The following is a 16,449-nucleotide window of genomic DNA, read 5'->3' on the forward strand; positions in this document are numbered from 1 at the left end:
TCACCAATGTGACCCATCGGTGACGAATTTTTTCGTCATCAAAAAGCACAATAAGTGAGGAAAAAAATTTCGTCACCAATTATTCACTTTTTGGTGACGAAATATTTCGTCATCAAAAGGCACTATAGGTGACGAAATCTAAGATTTCGTCACCAGGTAGGAATCCTCGACAACCTTTAGTCGACAAATTTTTTTTCGTCACCTATATTATTTGTGACGAAAAACATGCAATTTGCGACGATTTTCATTCGTCACCCAATTGAATTTTTCTTGTAGTGCCTAACCAAATTCTACTATACTAAACATGCATTAAGTAACTACAAAATTTTATAATGCATATTTTTTATAGAAGTATCCATAAATGAGCATGAAATATTAAACAAAACTTTTAGAGCATTTTTGACATTAACATCGATAAGTTTTTAACATGATCATGATAATCTTGTTATGATTTTCTTTTAAGATGTTTTTCCTTGACGGTCAAAAACAAAAATAATCAAGAAATAAAAGGTCCAAGCAGACAAACTGTTTTTATAAACCAATAATTCTAAGTGAACCATACTGCGAAAGTTGAAAAATAAAATTAACTCCATATCTTAAGATTTATTTTAAATCTTAAGATATATTCAAGTGTGTATACTAAATATATATAGAACTCTTAGGAACTACTATGGTGCATACTAGCGTACGATATGCATCCATAACACTTATCACTGAAAGGAGTAACATTTATCAATGAGAGACATAACATTTTACCAATAGACATAACATTAGCGTAACATTTTACCAAATAGGCATAATTGTGTATACCGTATAGATGCACCCTTAATTATTGAGAGACATAAATATTTATTTACCACTTAGAGGCATAATATTTTTCCAAAATAAGCATAACATATATAATTATACGGGATGTGTATCGGAGCTTTTCACATATGATAAATATATATACTATTACAAAAACATTTTTTCAGTGTTATTAGTCACCTTTACACGAGTAGATTCGTCCCTGTTTCTTCCTCATTTCCTACTTCCTTTATGCCAATATAAAATCATCAGATTGCCTGTCCTTTACTCAACAAGTCTTCTGCAAAGAACTTTGATCAACCTATGGAGTCAAGTCAACCCAACTTTCAACAGAGACACCGCTATCCAGGTTCTAAGAAATTCTCTATTTTTGACCAGAGATAAACTTATTCACGGAGCTTTCCAGAAAAAAGTCGTTCATAGAAAACGGCCAATCTCACCCGTCAGTTTCGGCAATCAACAATTGAAATATGCTTTTAATCTTTGACCGATAATAATTTTTTCTTACGGTTAAGAGTTTGTCTTTAATCTGGATCGTTCAAAACATTTTTGAACGGTTAAGATTGGTCTCCGTAAACTTTATTTATGGAGGTTCGATAAATAAAGATTTAAAATGGGAAATGATATTGGCACTCCAAAAATTGATGTAGGCACTCCAAAAAACAAAAAAATGTGGTTTTGGAGTTACACTGATTTTAAAGTGTCTGCATCAATTTTGGGAGTGCCAATATCATTTCCCTTTAAAATCTTCTTCGGTAATGGGTCATATGTTTCTTCAACTTCTTTAATCAAACACCGTCCAGTCTCCTTAATAAACGGCAGTCTCCTTAATAAACGGCAAAAATTTCCAATCCCAAATACTTTTTCCGCGCCAAAAATTTGACAATAACAAAAACTTGAAGAATTTTCTTTTAAAGGACGTGATCACACAATCCACTGCCGTGGCCCCTCCCTCTCCCTCTCTCTCTCTCTCTCTCTCTCTCTCTCTCTCTCTCTCAAATACTTTTCCAAACCGAACTCGATCCCTCTCGTTTGCTGGTATACCAGGGAACACTACAATTCAATCCAATTGAATACAATACGGCCTCACTGACTCACTTCCAAGTCGTCGGAGCTATAGCCATGGATAATTTTGCCAATCTCTCCTCTCCACGACTCATTTCTTCGATAGCCCTCTCCCAATCTCCATTCTTACAGTAAGAATTTGAAACTCCCGAAATCCTTCCCAGGTGCTCTACAATGGCTAATTTGCCCCACAAATTGCCCAGAAAGGCTTTCTTTATTTACTTGATGATTTGCTTGCTCAGCCTCATCCCAATAATTGAAGGAGCTGACCCAAGTTTCCGATTCATAGACTGCCCAAACACGACCAATACTTACGCTCCAAACAGCACCTACCACACAAACCTCAACACCCTCTTGTCTGTTCTCTCCTCCAACTCCAACAACACATCCACCGGCTTTTACAACTTCACTGCCGGCAGCAGCCCTCCCGACGTCACCTACGGCCTCTTCCTCTGCCGCGGCGACCTCACCCCCGCCGCGTGTCAAGACTGCGTCGCTTACGCTTCCAGGGATATAGTCGAACAGTGCCCCGAGTCGAAGCGGGTCACGATTTGGTACGACGAATGTATGTTGAGGTATTCCAATGCGTCCATCTTCTCTATTATGGACACAAAAGGGGGATATTTGTGGAATACGCAGAACGTGACGAATGCGACCCTGTTAAACGAAGTTTTGGGAAAGGTATTGGTATTACGGACTCTTATACTATGTGCAGAATAAGGATTCTCAGTAGTCAGTACTCTCTCGTATGATCCTAATCCTATATATGACTGAACAAGATTATAAACTCTATCTTTCGACCGTTAATTTTTTCACTTAAACGTATAAACCATCTTCCAAAATCAGGACGACAGAATACTGAGAAGTACGTTGATGGAATCTGGTTTAATATTCTATATTAAGAGATGAGGTTCATTGATTTATTTTACCATTTAGAAAAGAATGGATATGTATTCTGGGATACCTTGAATAGAAAGATGGACTAAAATTATGGATCTCATGAGTGAGTATATTTTATCTGAATAAAATCCACAAGAGTCTATAAAATGAAAGTTTCGAAGATTGTTTAAGGAAATATTTTTCAAATCTACGAGTATATCGAATTAGCTCGCTGGTTTATTTTTATTTTTATTTTTCAATCGATAGGACTATGATTATATTGATAAAATCATAAGAGCGAAAAAATAGATCAAAAAGGGCATTCATCCCTCTGAAGAGAGGACAGAAGCCACACCGGAGGACTAAACTACCACGTAGAAGAGACAAGACCTCTCACCGCTTTTTGAGCGATACTATGGGCAACCCCATTACCGCTCCTTCGCACAAAGGACACCTCCGCAGAAGAAAAAACAGCTAGAATATGCATGATATCCGCTACAAGCACCGTAACCTCCGGATGGTCTTCCTTGCGCCTTTGCACCAACTGTACCAATTGTTGCGAATCCCCTTCAATAGTAACTGATTCCAGCCCCATTTCCATAACAAAAAGAAGGCTATCCCTTGCTGCCATCGCCTCCACCACCAACGGATCTGTCAAGAACTGTTTGCCAATTGCTCTTGCCGCAATAAATCTCCCAGTCCAATCACGTACAACCATTCCCATTCCACACCGCCACCCATGCTTATCCATGCCTCCATCAAAATTGATTTTGTAACACCTATTCCCCGGACAGCAACCCACCGCCAAGGCTCCTCACGTAAATCCCAAGTGCCTCAGAGGGGAATCAAATCCTACCATGTTGCAGGTGCAGATCCGCCCTTACCACTGGGACAACCTAGGGGCAGGTAGTATTTCATATTTCAACCCATACAATCTCGATGCTTCATATGGGCCTCTTGAGAAGAAAAAATGACTTTTCCCCCCAAATATCTTTTTTTCAGTTTTGTCGTTTTCCTGGGATAAAGCTTATAATAGAGTAAGAGAATAAAAACTCAACTTGTTTTGTTAAAACCTACAGGAATTAAAAATTAAACTTGGTTAGGACATAAAGGACAACTCAACATAAGTCTAGGTTTGGTATTATAATTTTAATTTTAATTCGGGCCTTGATGAGTGCGACTATCATAATAGGACGCCCGGTTGAGGATATTGTACTCCAAATCCCTATATCTTGTTCTTTAAAATACGTTTTAATCCTTCCAAATTCACCTTTTAGTTTACCATAATACTTTCAAATTTACAGTGATTTTATATATAGTTGGCCTATGCACGGCCACTGCTGGGTCAATTATGAGAGGCCTTAATTAACCTCTTGTCTTTTTGGTAAATTAGTTTGGCTTCTTTCTTTCATTTGCAGTATGTTCACCCAAAAAATGATTTTTAGTCTGAAATCTAGTTCTAACTTTTGGCAAACCACTTCACTAACTACTACTAGTGTGAATTACACTTGTAAAGGTAATGGGCGATATAACCAATCGGGCTTCAATTGATGACTCCGGCAAGAAATTCGCGACTGGAGAAGCCAATTACTCACCACTTCAAACGTTGTATGGACTAGCACAATGCACGCCAGATTTGTCTGATTCTAACTGTAATATATGCCTTCAGAATTGTATCGCTTTCTTTCCAACTTGTTGTGATGCAAAACAAGGAGGGAGAGTTCTGTTTCAGAGCTGTAATGTCAGGTATGAAATGTACCCCTTTTACAATGCCAGCGTCGGTGCCGCTCCGCCACTGCCTTCACCAGCCCTCCCTCCTCCTCCTCCTCCTAGCACTACAACTAGGAGCAGCCCTGGTAAAACTTCTTTTGTAAAGCTGGATTTGGAATTTAATTTTCACGGTTTCTAGATTTGTCCAATAACCTTAGCTATAGTCTGTCACTCCTATAGTTCCGTATTCTTGGTTCTTTTTTTTAGATGTCCCCAAATATGGTCCATTTTGAAACGTGAAAGAAAATCCTCGTACCTCTCTAAATCCATCCATTATAAACACATTCAGAAGCGGAGAAAAAGTGGTGGGATATTAAGAAATAAGGTAATTAATTGTTGTGCCCCAAGGATCTAAACCAAACACACAAACGCAGAAAATACGTGGTTCCAAAATTGGGTACATCCACGGAGGAATCGGAGCAATCTCACTATGAATCGAGACACAAATGGAGTAATTCTCTCCCAACTCAGTACAACCTCTCTGATTACATTGTTGCTAGCCTCACTGATCTCACACTCTGAGAGATACAAATAACCCAGAACAAAGTCCCCATATATAGGCAAAACCAATGCTCAGTTATTTGCATAAACATTACTCCTGGTAGCCGCATGTTCTGGTACTTGATGGGAAATAGAGAGGAGTAACTTCGGGAGGTTGAAACACTTATGTCTGCATGTTAATTTGCCAAAACTCCCACAAAGGACTATGAGCTGAAAGGCATATATAAAACAATTATAGTCTTGAAATTGTGAGTGATCATGGTGTTAACAAATTCAAGCTATTCGATATTGACTCATATTTGACTTGTCAAAACACTTATTTGAGATCACTACCATTACCTTACAAACCAGGTCTGAATACATTTTCCAAACTCGTAAAGTTTTTGACCAATGCTTGATATCCTAATCAGCTTAGGTAACACTTGTTTGAGCTCAGATCGATTGTAAACAAAACAAACTTACTATTTACTAGTTTCAATCAAGTTGAGACACTCACTACGCTGCTCACTTATAAAAAAAACTCACTAAAGTGCTCGAATAAGATTGTTTACACTAGTATGAGTGCTAACTTTTGTTAGTTAAAATTGTTGATGAAATAATTCTTCTAATGCAGGAAATGGGGGAATCTCATCGAAAGTAATCATTGCCATTGTAGTTCCAACTGGGGTTGCCATTATGCTTTTCATAGCAGGTTTCTATTGCCGAACTAAGAGGGCACGTAACAATAATAATTCTAAAAGAGAAGAAAATGGTGAGAACAAGGGAAAATAACTTCTTTTAGCCCAAAAAAAGTAAAGAAAGTAATGTTAGAGACCCAAAAAAAACCATCGTGTCCTTTCTTGTTTTGACCATTTATTATTGTTTCAACTTTTGATTTGTCCAGTTGGGAATGATATCTCAACAGTTCAGTCCTTGCATTATGATTTGGGAACTATTCAAGCTGTGACAAACAACTTCACAGATGATAACAAAATTGGTGAAGGTGGATTTGGTCCAGTCTACAAGGTATATTTTTTTGTTGTAAAATCGTTCCCAATTCTTAGAAGTTCTCCTACTTTGGATCTATAAGTTTCACGGGATATTTTGTATTCTCAGGGCTTACTTCCAAATGGACAAGAGGTAGCTGTGAAAAGGCTATCTCGAACTTCAGGGCAAGGTGCACAAGAATTCATGAATGAGGTGATATTGGTAGCCAAGCTTCAGCATAGAAACCTAGTGAGGCTATTGGGATATTGCTTGGAAGGAGAAGAAAAGATACTCATTTATGAGTTTGTTCCCAACAAAAGCCTAGACTACTATTTATTCGGTACGGAAATCTAAATAAGTCTTTGTTATATAGCTTGTTACCTTTTAATTGCCATGAATGTTAAATTGGGAATCCAATATGGAATTACCTGTCAAACACACAAGCAAAGATAAATAGTACACAATATGAATTGTGTATTGAGGAGCATTTCACTTGCATGCTCAGAAATGAGACCCCTTTAATGTGTTCGTTGGCTAAATAACATACTATATGTCATTCCCAAGTCTAGTTCCTTCTAACTTGAACTTGCATTTGGATCGATCAATGGACAGACCCACAACTGCAAACGGAGTTGGATTGGTCAAGACGTCACAAGATTATAGGAGGGATAGCCCGGGGCATGTTGTACCTTCATGAAGATTCCAGGCTTACGATTATACACCGCGATCTCAAAGCTAGCAATATCTTGTTAGATGGTAATATGAATGCGAAAGTTTCAGATTTTGGCATGGCTAGGATCTTTGGTGTTGATCAAACTCAAGGAAGTACAAGTCGAGTTGTTGGAACATTGTAAGTAGTGTCCTTGAATCCTGTGTGTTTGTTTTTCTTTAATTGCAGTACCAGGCGTGAATATATACAGTCTCTATCGACGCATCATTTGATTCATCAAAAGCCAACCCTAGGGGTAAAGAAACAGATATGCTATTAAATGATTTTTTAACACTCTAGTATTCTATTCTTTGTTAGAATAATAGTCCTTTTCTGACCTTATTATTGGTTATTAATTTACCTGATTACCTACCCATCAATTCTTGACATATTTTCAAAATCGGTAGGTACTTTTACCTTTTTGGACCTGATTACCTTTTTGGACCCGTGTGTTTGTTATGTGTTGTTGTAACCAAAAAAAGAAAAAAAGGAGTGCTAAATCAATTCACATACTATTTTTAGTTAAAAGTTTGGGGTAATATGTCCTTTAACTGTTTCATGTCTGATTTTGTCCGAAAATATATAGGTTGTTTCTTCCAATCACCTATTCATGATTCATTGATAATGGTGGATTGCAGTGGTTACATGTCTCCAGAGTATGTAAGGCATGGACAATTCTCTGCAAAATCTGATGTGTTTAGCTTCGGTGTGTTAGTTCTGGAGATCATTTCTGGCAAAAAGAACAGTAACTTTTACCAGTCAGATGGTGCTGCGGACCTTCTGAGCTATGTAAGCTCTTTTCCATACATTCTACTTGCTACTCCGTGTGTTTCCATTTTGCTAGTCTTCTATCCATGATTTAAGAATGTTTGAAAATGCATGTCCTTGTTGAAATTTCTTAAATGAACGCTTGTAAGTAATTACAAATATATATTAAAAGTAAAGATATATTAAATAATGCCTTTGAATGTGAATGTGAATGTGAATAAATTCATCAATATCCTTTTAGAAAGTTAACACTCCATAACAAGACCAACAATATTAGACTCTTTTTATTTTATCTGCGACCACATATATTAGACATAACAAGGGGAGTATCATACCTTTTATTGCCAACTTCTTCACATTGACAATACATGTATATAATGACTTGTTGCAGGCTTGGAAACTCTGGAGGGAAGGAACGTCCTTGGATTTGATGGATCCAACTCTTGAAGGGTCCTATGCAAGAAATGAAGTCACGAGATGCATCCATATTGCCTTGTTGTGCGTCCAAGATGATCCAGCCGCCAGGCCTTCCATGGCAACCATAGTTCTGATGCTCAATAGCTATTCCATTACTCTTGGAATTCCTCAACAGCCTGAATTCCTGGGTCGGAGCAGAACAGGGTCGCATAATGTTAAAAGCGTAGAGTCGGATCAGTCTTCGAGCAAGTCAATACAATGGTCTGTGAATGAAGCATCCATTACTGAACTAGACCCCAGATGATGCGAGAAATCTAGGCGAATACAACAAATCAGTGTGTGATCTATGGCGTGCGATAAATAACCTAAGAGTCTCGACGTGAAAGATTTATTGACATGTTTGAGAGATTTAGAATATGTAATTGCATTTTTATTACAGTACCAGACCAATATAAGTTTTATAAATTCAGCACAGCGTTACAATGTCAGAATAAGTTTAATGCTATGCATTAGACTGGTCCTCTTACAGAAATAGAATGTTGCCAACTGTTATATAGAAGAATTGTCACTTATGGATGGACAGCAGGTAGTAATCCTTAGCAAAACGATAACTACTCGTGTTTGATTGATTGAAGTTCGATTCTTACCAATGGAGATAAAGCTGGTAGACAACTCAGTAAAAGTGCCCTCTTTCTATGGAAGCCCTAGGTTGTTCCGTGTGTGGGATTACAATCCCGCGAGTGCTAGTAGCTGTACGCGCAGTGTTCTAAATGGCGGCCACCAAGGCCACCTAGGCGTTTGGAGGTACCTCACCGCCACGCCAATACCCCTTGGCATTTGATTTGGCGCCCAGGGAGATTTGGCGGTGTTTGGCGGCCCTTGGCGGGCTCGGCGGCGTCTTTGGCGGCCTAAATTGTATACTATTGACGTAAAAGGGCTACAATTAAAAGTACAAAAACTAAAAGGGCTTATTATGTAATTTTACAAAATCATATCTATATATATTACAATTACATTTACATCCCCATTCAACACTCTACACTCCAGAGCTTCAGAGGCGGGAGGAGACGATTCAGACGAAACGAAGTGAAGTACTCTGTCGATGCCATCGTCTCTCTCTCTCTCTCTCTCTCTCTCTCTGCTTGATTTAGAGAGCTTTCAGAAGTGTACATACCTGATTGAGTTTTTTTGAAATTTATGTATTTCTGATTGAGTTTTTTTTTTTGGTATTTAAAAAAAAAAACAGATTGTATAACGACAAATAGATTGTAAAAAAAAAAAACAGATTATGACAGATTGTATTTTTTTTTAAAAAACGCCAAATTGCTTGGCGCCGCCTAGGCGGCTTGGCCCTTGGAGGTGGGTCTCCGCCCTACTAGTGCCAAGCGCCATTTAGAACATTGGTTATTAATTTTCTGCTAGCATGCGTTTGGTGTTTCTTGACATTTGATGAGTCAATTCCCTGCTGTGGTTTGTTCCTTTTTCACTCTTTTCAACTTAACTCCTATTATGCAAAATAAATAATAGATGTAATTTTTCCGTCACGAAAAAAAAAAATCAAACAAATGGCGTTTAAAGGAATTGTTCTGGATCCTGAGAATGACTTGGTCTGTACCCTTTGCCTCAAACAAAGGAAACCTAATTCCGACGGTTCACTTGAGCAGAACTCGCTCAAAAGATCAAGGATATCGAATCTTCTATATGTAAAAATCATAAAATACTCACACGCCCATAATGAAATCGATGCTACACATAAAGTTTTATACATACACGGAGATCTGGGGTTTTTGAAATGGGTTGAATTTGAGGAAACAATTATAGGGTTTATGAATTGGGGCTACATATATGTATAATTGCAGAGACAGGGGGAGATATACCTGGTTCCCGTATCTATCGCCTGATGTTGCTAATCGTGCGATCTCTTCCTTGCCGATGGGGGATTGGATTCACATTTTCCCGTCGAGACAGAACGAGAACGAGAGAGGGAGCGTCGAGTCGAGGGCTGAGGGTAAATAAATTACGAGGCACTTGTTTTTAAATTAGGTAAATAATAATTCCAAAATTGTTTTTTTTCGAAAATCCTATTGGTACCTACCGGTACCGTAGGGAAATCGTAGGGACGGCCGCGCCGGACCATCTCCGGCCACCGGACGGCCGATTCGAGCCGTCCAAAAATTCTGTAAAAAAAAAAAAACGAAGGGGCCTGCAAGAGATTCAATGGCATCCGACGCGCGCATGGTGCTCGATCCAACCACTCTATTTGTGTGTGTGTGTGTGTGTGTGTATATATATATATATATGTCCCCTTGTTTCTTTTTTTTTGGGAATTTTTGAACGGCTCGGATCAGCCGTCCGGTGGCCGGAGACAGTCCGGCGTGGCCGTCTCTACGATTTCCCTACGGTACCGGTCGGTACCTGTAGCCATACTCTCTTTTTTGTTGGTGTCAAAATTTTTATACCCAAAAGATTTGTACCATGTGCATTGCATAAGACTTGATGCTCCGGAGTTTTGTCACCAACAAAAACAATTTTGGCATTATCACTCCCATTAAATTTATGCTATGTTTGGAACTTAACAAAGAGAAACGGAAATTAAAAAAAAAATCTTTTTATTGTTTGGTTGGAAAAGAAAGAGAAAAATAATTTCAAGTTTCGTGAATAGTTTTCCTTCCATTTTTTCTCTCATTTTCTACCCATTTCTCTTTTTCTTTCTTTAAGTTCCAAACAAAGCCTTAGTTTCACCACTAATCTCAATTTCATGTAAAGCGTGAGATTAGGCCTCGTTCCAGTTTCTTTAAAAATGAACTTTTAGAAAATGAAAGTAATTTCAAGTTAAAAAATCATGTATTTACGCAAATAATTTTTCTACCAATATAAATCTTGTTTGATAGATCTCATTGAAATCTTTTAAACAATGCAAAAAAAAATTAAAAAAATATTTTTCTTTTTTATTATATTTGAGCTTGAAATTATCTTTTTTTTGAAAAAGAAAGTTTAAAAGGAACAGCAAGCAATTAAATGTTTTCTATTTTTTGGCAATCACCAATTTTATTAGAGAAGGGGGGAAAATCCTAGAGATTAAAAAGTGTTTTTTTTGGCCATCAACCATTTTATTAGAGAACAGAGAAAAAATCCTCAAGAAATACAATGAATCAAAGGCATGAGCCTATACAAGTATTAAAGCCGAAACTAAAACCAAAGCGTAGAAAAGGCCTAGAAAGAAATATGCCAATTATGGCACATAAGGATGGAACCAATGGAGACAAGTGGCGGCGGCCTCCATGACAAAAGATTTTAGAAAACACAATTATTATATGTAAAATAAAATCATCCCCAACTTAGATGAGATACGGTAATCAAACCAAGTTAATAATTTTGCATTTAATACATTCAATTTTAAGTGTCGTACTGGGTTATCAAACAACCCCAACTCACTTCTTTTTTATGTGAGGAGAGGAAAGTTCCACACTATCACGCCAGCATTTACTTTTACGTACTCCCCAAAACGATGCACTTAGAATGCTTAGAGTTACGAAATATTGGTTGATTCCTAGATGAATACTTGATGGCTGGAAGATAAACGCCTCAATAAAGAGCCCCAGGCGCTGTCGTTTTGGGACAGCAAGAGAGAGAGGGGTTGCGTGGCAGCTTGTGACTGGTTTCCGCAAATTTTTAATTAAACGGAAGCTCCGTTAATTAGTTTATCTCTATTTGGAAATTGTCAGACCTCGTTGGTGGCTACGTTAAACAAACTACTCCCTCCTTCCCTAAATAAGTGTTCGGCGTGTAAAACTAGGCCTTACAAAATATGCATGTTTTTTATTAAAAAATTTAATTTTTTTTCACAATCTAATAGAACTCATTGCTATCTATTGATTTGTGAAAAAAAATTGATTTTTTAACGAAACAAATGCATCTTTTTAAAGGTTTAGGTTTGCGCGTCGGACACTTATTTAGGGATGGAGAGAGTAACAATATTCATTAGGGGGAAAAAAAATGCATTAGCACCAACCTAAGAAAACCCCTAAAAAAAATGAACCCGTCATCCCTTCTCACGACCTAGAAATCAAAGTGGAAACCTAGAGCTTTCCAAGACCCCAGAAATTAGAGAGAAGTTTATTTAGAAGAGAGTGATTGAACAAAAACCTCTGTTCGCAAAAATGATCCAGCCGGCACATGGCGGAGGCATATAGGGTTGGTTACCAATGGGACCCACACGTATTATGGTGATGAATCGGTTAGAATTTATTTATTACTGCCCGTAAGCAACCCGCTTTGAACACAAAAAAGGTTTTGTTTTTATCCATTGTCGTTATCTTCAATTTTCTAATAAGAAGAATAATATTTAACCCGTGCGTACGACATTACAATGATCATCCATATCACAAAAATTCCAGCCAACAAATTCAAACCCAATTCCATATAGCATTCATAAGATCCAAATTCAAACATGACATAAAAGCTACTACTAAATAATAGACTCAAATCCATACATAAATGTAGCTAAAAAGAGTGCACCTCATAGGAGGTCGTATTCTGCAAAAGAATCATAGTCCAAAAAAAATTGTCTTTAACTATCTTCACTACTCTTGAATGCGTATCTACTTCTTCAAAAAGCAGAATTAAGAACATGAACAACAACACGAAAACATACGAAAAGTAATAACTAAATGAGTTAGATCAATTCTCTCTAAAGTAAAGTGTTGACGAAAATAAGTTACCTAACTCTTGGATCTCGTCTATTCGCGTTTACCGTAAATTATGAACCTCTCTTTCTCCAATAAAGGTACGAAGCAAAAATTTATTTCTCCTCTTCTTGGAGAGGCTGATAAATTAGAAGGATTGTGTGTATAATTATAAAAGGGAAACCTAAGTTTAGCCTATATTATTATTGAAAACATAGGGGTTTTTTTTCCGAAGAAACACACATGTGAATGTTAATTAATTATTAAAAGAAAAAGGGATTGTTTCCTTTTGTACGGTAGAAAAATCAACCTAAACACAGAAACAACTTAAAAGCAAATATTAAATTAAATGCAAGAAAATCAACTTCAGAAGAAAATCAATTATTGAGTTGATTTTAGTTCAAAAAGATAATCAAGGCTTTAAGGAAATAGTCTAAAAGCAATCAATTGAAAGTTTTTTTAATTTTTAATTTTTGCTATTTGTTAATCCTAATCTACTATATCCTAGCTAGGGAGTTTGGGGAGGAGATGGGTGGTTACGGAAATCGAACCATATAAGGGAGGCATCAACTGTACTGCACTCCACTTACCAGCCAATTGAAAGAATTTACAAGTCATAAGATTATGAGGTTTATATTAGGAAGTGTTCTCTTGATCGAATAGCTATAACATATTAAAAATTCAATCAAACGGCTAGAGAGGTGCTCCTGTTTGTATGTGTTAGACAAAAGCCGTTCTTTTTTATAATATATATATATATATATATATATATCGGGGCGGTTCTAGGGACACTTAAAAAAATTATTAAAAAAATCCTCCAAATCTTAATCTCATAGTTCCCGATCAAATTTTGATGATCCGAGCCACTCAATGTGTTCAGAACGTGATTTTAAAGGTGCTCGCGAAAAACTGGCAAAAAAACTAACCTGGAAGGGCTTGATTTGAGCAATTTTTTATTGGACAGTTCAATAAAGTTCACTAAAAAACTGTTCGGATGAAGCCCTTCCCGGTCTTTTTTTTTGCTGATTTCTCGCGGGCACTCTTAAAATCACGTTCTGATTACATTGAGTGGTCCGGATCATTAAATTTCGATCGAGAACTTGTGAGGGTTTTTTTAAGAATTTTTTTAAGTATCCCCGGAACCACCCCGTATATATATATATATATATATATATATATATATATATAGAGAGAGAGAGAGAGAGAGAGAGAGAGAGAGAGAGAGAGAGAGAGAGAGAGTCCGTCTCCCGTAAGGATCACCTCATTTTAATAAAATGCGGACCTCCCTTTCCCGATTGAATATCGATGATCCGAGCCGCTCAATATGTTCAGAGCGTGATTTTAAGGGTACCCGCAAGAAATCGGCGAAAAAAATGACCGGAAAGGGCTTCATCCGAGCAGTTTTTGTTTATTTTTTATCGAACGGTTCAAACAAAAACTGCTCGAATGAAGCCCTTCCCGGTCATTTTTTTGCCGATTGCTCGTGGGTACCTTTAAAACCACATTCTGAACACATTGAGCGGCTCGAATCATCGAAATTCGATCGGAAAATGGGAGAAACGAGGAGGTCCGTATTTTAATTAAAATAAGGACTCCCTCATTTGAGACTAACTGTGTATATATATATATATATACACAGTCAGGCTCAGGTCAGGAGGTGTGGACCGGAGCTCCGGTCCGCACCTCCCCATTTCTCACATTTCCCGATTGAATTTCGATGATCCGAGCCACTCAATGTGATCAGAACGTGATTTTAAGGGTATTCACGAGATATCAGCAAAAAAATGACCGGGAAGGGCTTGATCTGAACAGGTTTTTTTTGAACGGTTCAGAAAAAAACTGCTCAGATCAAGGCCTTCCCGGCCATTTTTTTTGCTGATTTCTCGCAAGTACCCTTTAAATCACGTTCTGAACACATTGAGCAGCTCGGATCATCGAAATTCAATCGAAAAAGGGGAGGTGCGGACCGTAAGGGTGTAGACTTGATCCGGACTGTGTGTATATATATTATATAGGATAAATTTTAGTAATAGTCCCTCTAGTTTACATGAATTCTCATTTTCATCCCTCTAGTATCATTTGTGTCAATTTTAATTTTTTTGTTTACATTCCGTCTCAATTTCATCTCTCTCGCTAGCAGCGTTAATTAAAAACTGAAAAGAAAGGGAAAATTTGATTTTGCCTCACGAGGGACAAAATTGAGATTTTATAAAATAGAAGGACTATTTTTAAAAAATTTCATTTTAATTTTGTTTTCGCACATAAAAATAAATAACACCACATAATATAATTGGCACCTCAAATTTTTTTTATTGGTAGTCAAAATATGTTGAGAAAATTTTAAATAATTCAAAATCAACCCCTTAGATGAAAATTCATGTAGGATAATAGCACTGTTCCTACAGATATCAATGTGAAACAACGTCGTCCCTGGAAAAATCCGATCTACAGATGAAATATTCGTCCAAAGATGAAACTATCAACTCTCAAGAAGACAAAAACAAAACTCCTACCGATCAAACGACAATTCGTTGATCTGAAGAGACGGACAAAAAACAAAACAAAGACAAAACTATATATAAAATATACATGTTTATAACTACTATCATGTCATTCCCCTTCCACCGCCGTACGAGAGTGTGAAGAGTGTAAAACCCTAGAAGGAGGGAAAGGGAAAAGAAAGATATTTGTGGCCGCTATGATTTTGTGAGAGAGTGACTTCTCAATTTTTTCTTTCTCTTGGAATTATCTCAAAGGGCCCGTTTGGATGCGAGAAAAGAATTTGGGGGTATTAGTTAATAAGAGAGATAAGATAATAGGGGATATTAGTTAATAAGGGATGACCCACAAAATAGTAGGGGGTATTAAATAGTGATTGGTTTGGATGAGATATTAGAAAATGGGGATTAAATAATACTTGGTTTGGATAAAAGATAAATTGGGGGTATAAGAAATGATAGATGATATAAAAAGCTGTCAAATGACCCTTTTGCCCGTGTGCAGTGTTAAGTTAGATTATTCATTACAATAAATATAAAATTGTAAAAATTAATTACTTTTTCATAATTAAGAAATAATAATTTAATTCAATAATAAATTAATTAATTTAATAAGTAAAAACAATTAAAATTCCTTTTTTTAAAGTTTTTTTATAATAATTTTGGGTGTTTTTAAGTGTGGATGGATAGGGTTGTATGGAACACATGGGCATAGGATTGTAGTGCCTCAAAACTGTGTCGTTTTGGGGCTACAAGGGATTGAGAAAAGAAAAAGCTGCAAGACTTGGTTTGGGGAAAGCTGAGAAAAAAAAATGAAGTATTTCAAATTTCAATCTGTTTGAATCGGCGGGAAGATTTTATTTTTCTGATCATTTAATTCTAAAGGGTCATAATTAAATTTTGACTATAGGGCTTTCGTTGATTAGCCCTAAGAAAGTCGTAGAACTAAATATCTGTTAGGGCTAACTAATGAGAACCCTGGAGCCAAAAATTAATTATGACCCTTTAGAATAAAATAATCAGAGAAATAAGATCTTCGTACCTATTCAAACAGATTAAAAACTAGAATAGTTTAATTTTTTAACAATATTTTTTAATATATAAACTGTATAAAGACGTTGAAAAATTAATATATAAATTGTCTAAAGAGGTTGAAAAATTAAGTGTTCAAATTTTCAATCGGTTTGAATCAATGCGAAGATACTATTTCTCTGATCATTTTATCTTAAAAGATTATAATTAATTTTTGGCTTTAGGGCTCTCGTTGGTTAGCTTTAAAAGATATTTGGTTCTACGACTTTCTTAGAGCTAATCAACGAGAGCCCTATTGTCAAAATTTAATTATGACCATTTAGGATAAAATGATCAGAAAACTAAAAATCTT

The 16,449-nt window shown here is 36.6% G+C and overlaps 1 protein-coding gene and 1 long non-coding RNA gene across 2 annotated transcripts; one reads left to right on the top strand and one right to left on the bottom strand.

Moving 5' to 3' along the window:
* The first annotated feature begins 1,819 nt into the window (after window positions 1–1,819).
* LOC131313376 (cysteine-rich receptor-like protein kinase 10) lies at window positions 1,820–8,349 on the top strand. The gene is made up of 8 exons (XM_058341665.1): window positions 1,820–2,553; window positions 4,268–4,607; window positions 5,636–5,773; window positions 5,906–6,027; window positions 6,118–6,328; window positions 6,601–6,838; window positions 7,336–7,486; window positions 7,857–8,349. Exons 1-8 carry the CDS (start codon window positions 2,047–2,049, stop codon window positions 8,184–8,186), a joined length of 2,037 nt encoding a protein of 678 aa, XP_058197648.1. The 5' UTR covers window positions 1,820–2,046; the 3' UTR covers window positions 8,187–8,349.
* On the bottom strand, window positions 4,812–9,901 carry LOC131313388 (uncharacterized). Its single transcript, XR_009196184.1, has 3 exons — window positions 9,760–9,901; window positions 7,801–8,066; window positions 4,812–5,232 (listed from the first exon to the last, which is right to left on the bottom strand). It is a non-coding gene; the product is annotated as an uncharacterized LOC131313388 (long non-coding RNA).
* Window positions 9,902–16,449: the final 6,548 nt, after the last annotated feature.

The sequence above is a fragment of the Rhododendron vialii genome, chromosome 13a, assembly GCF_030253575.1.
Source record: "Rhododendron vialii isolate Sample 1 chromosome 13a, ASM3025357v1".
NCBI classification, from domain to species: Eukaryota; Viridiplantae; Streptophyta; class Magnoliopsida; order Ericales; family Ericaceae; genus Rhododendron; species Rhododendron vialii.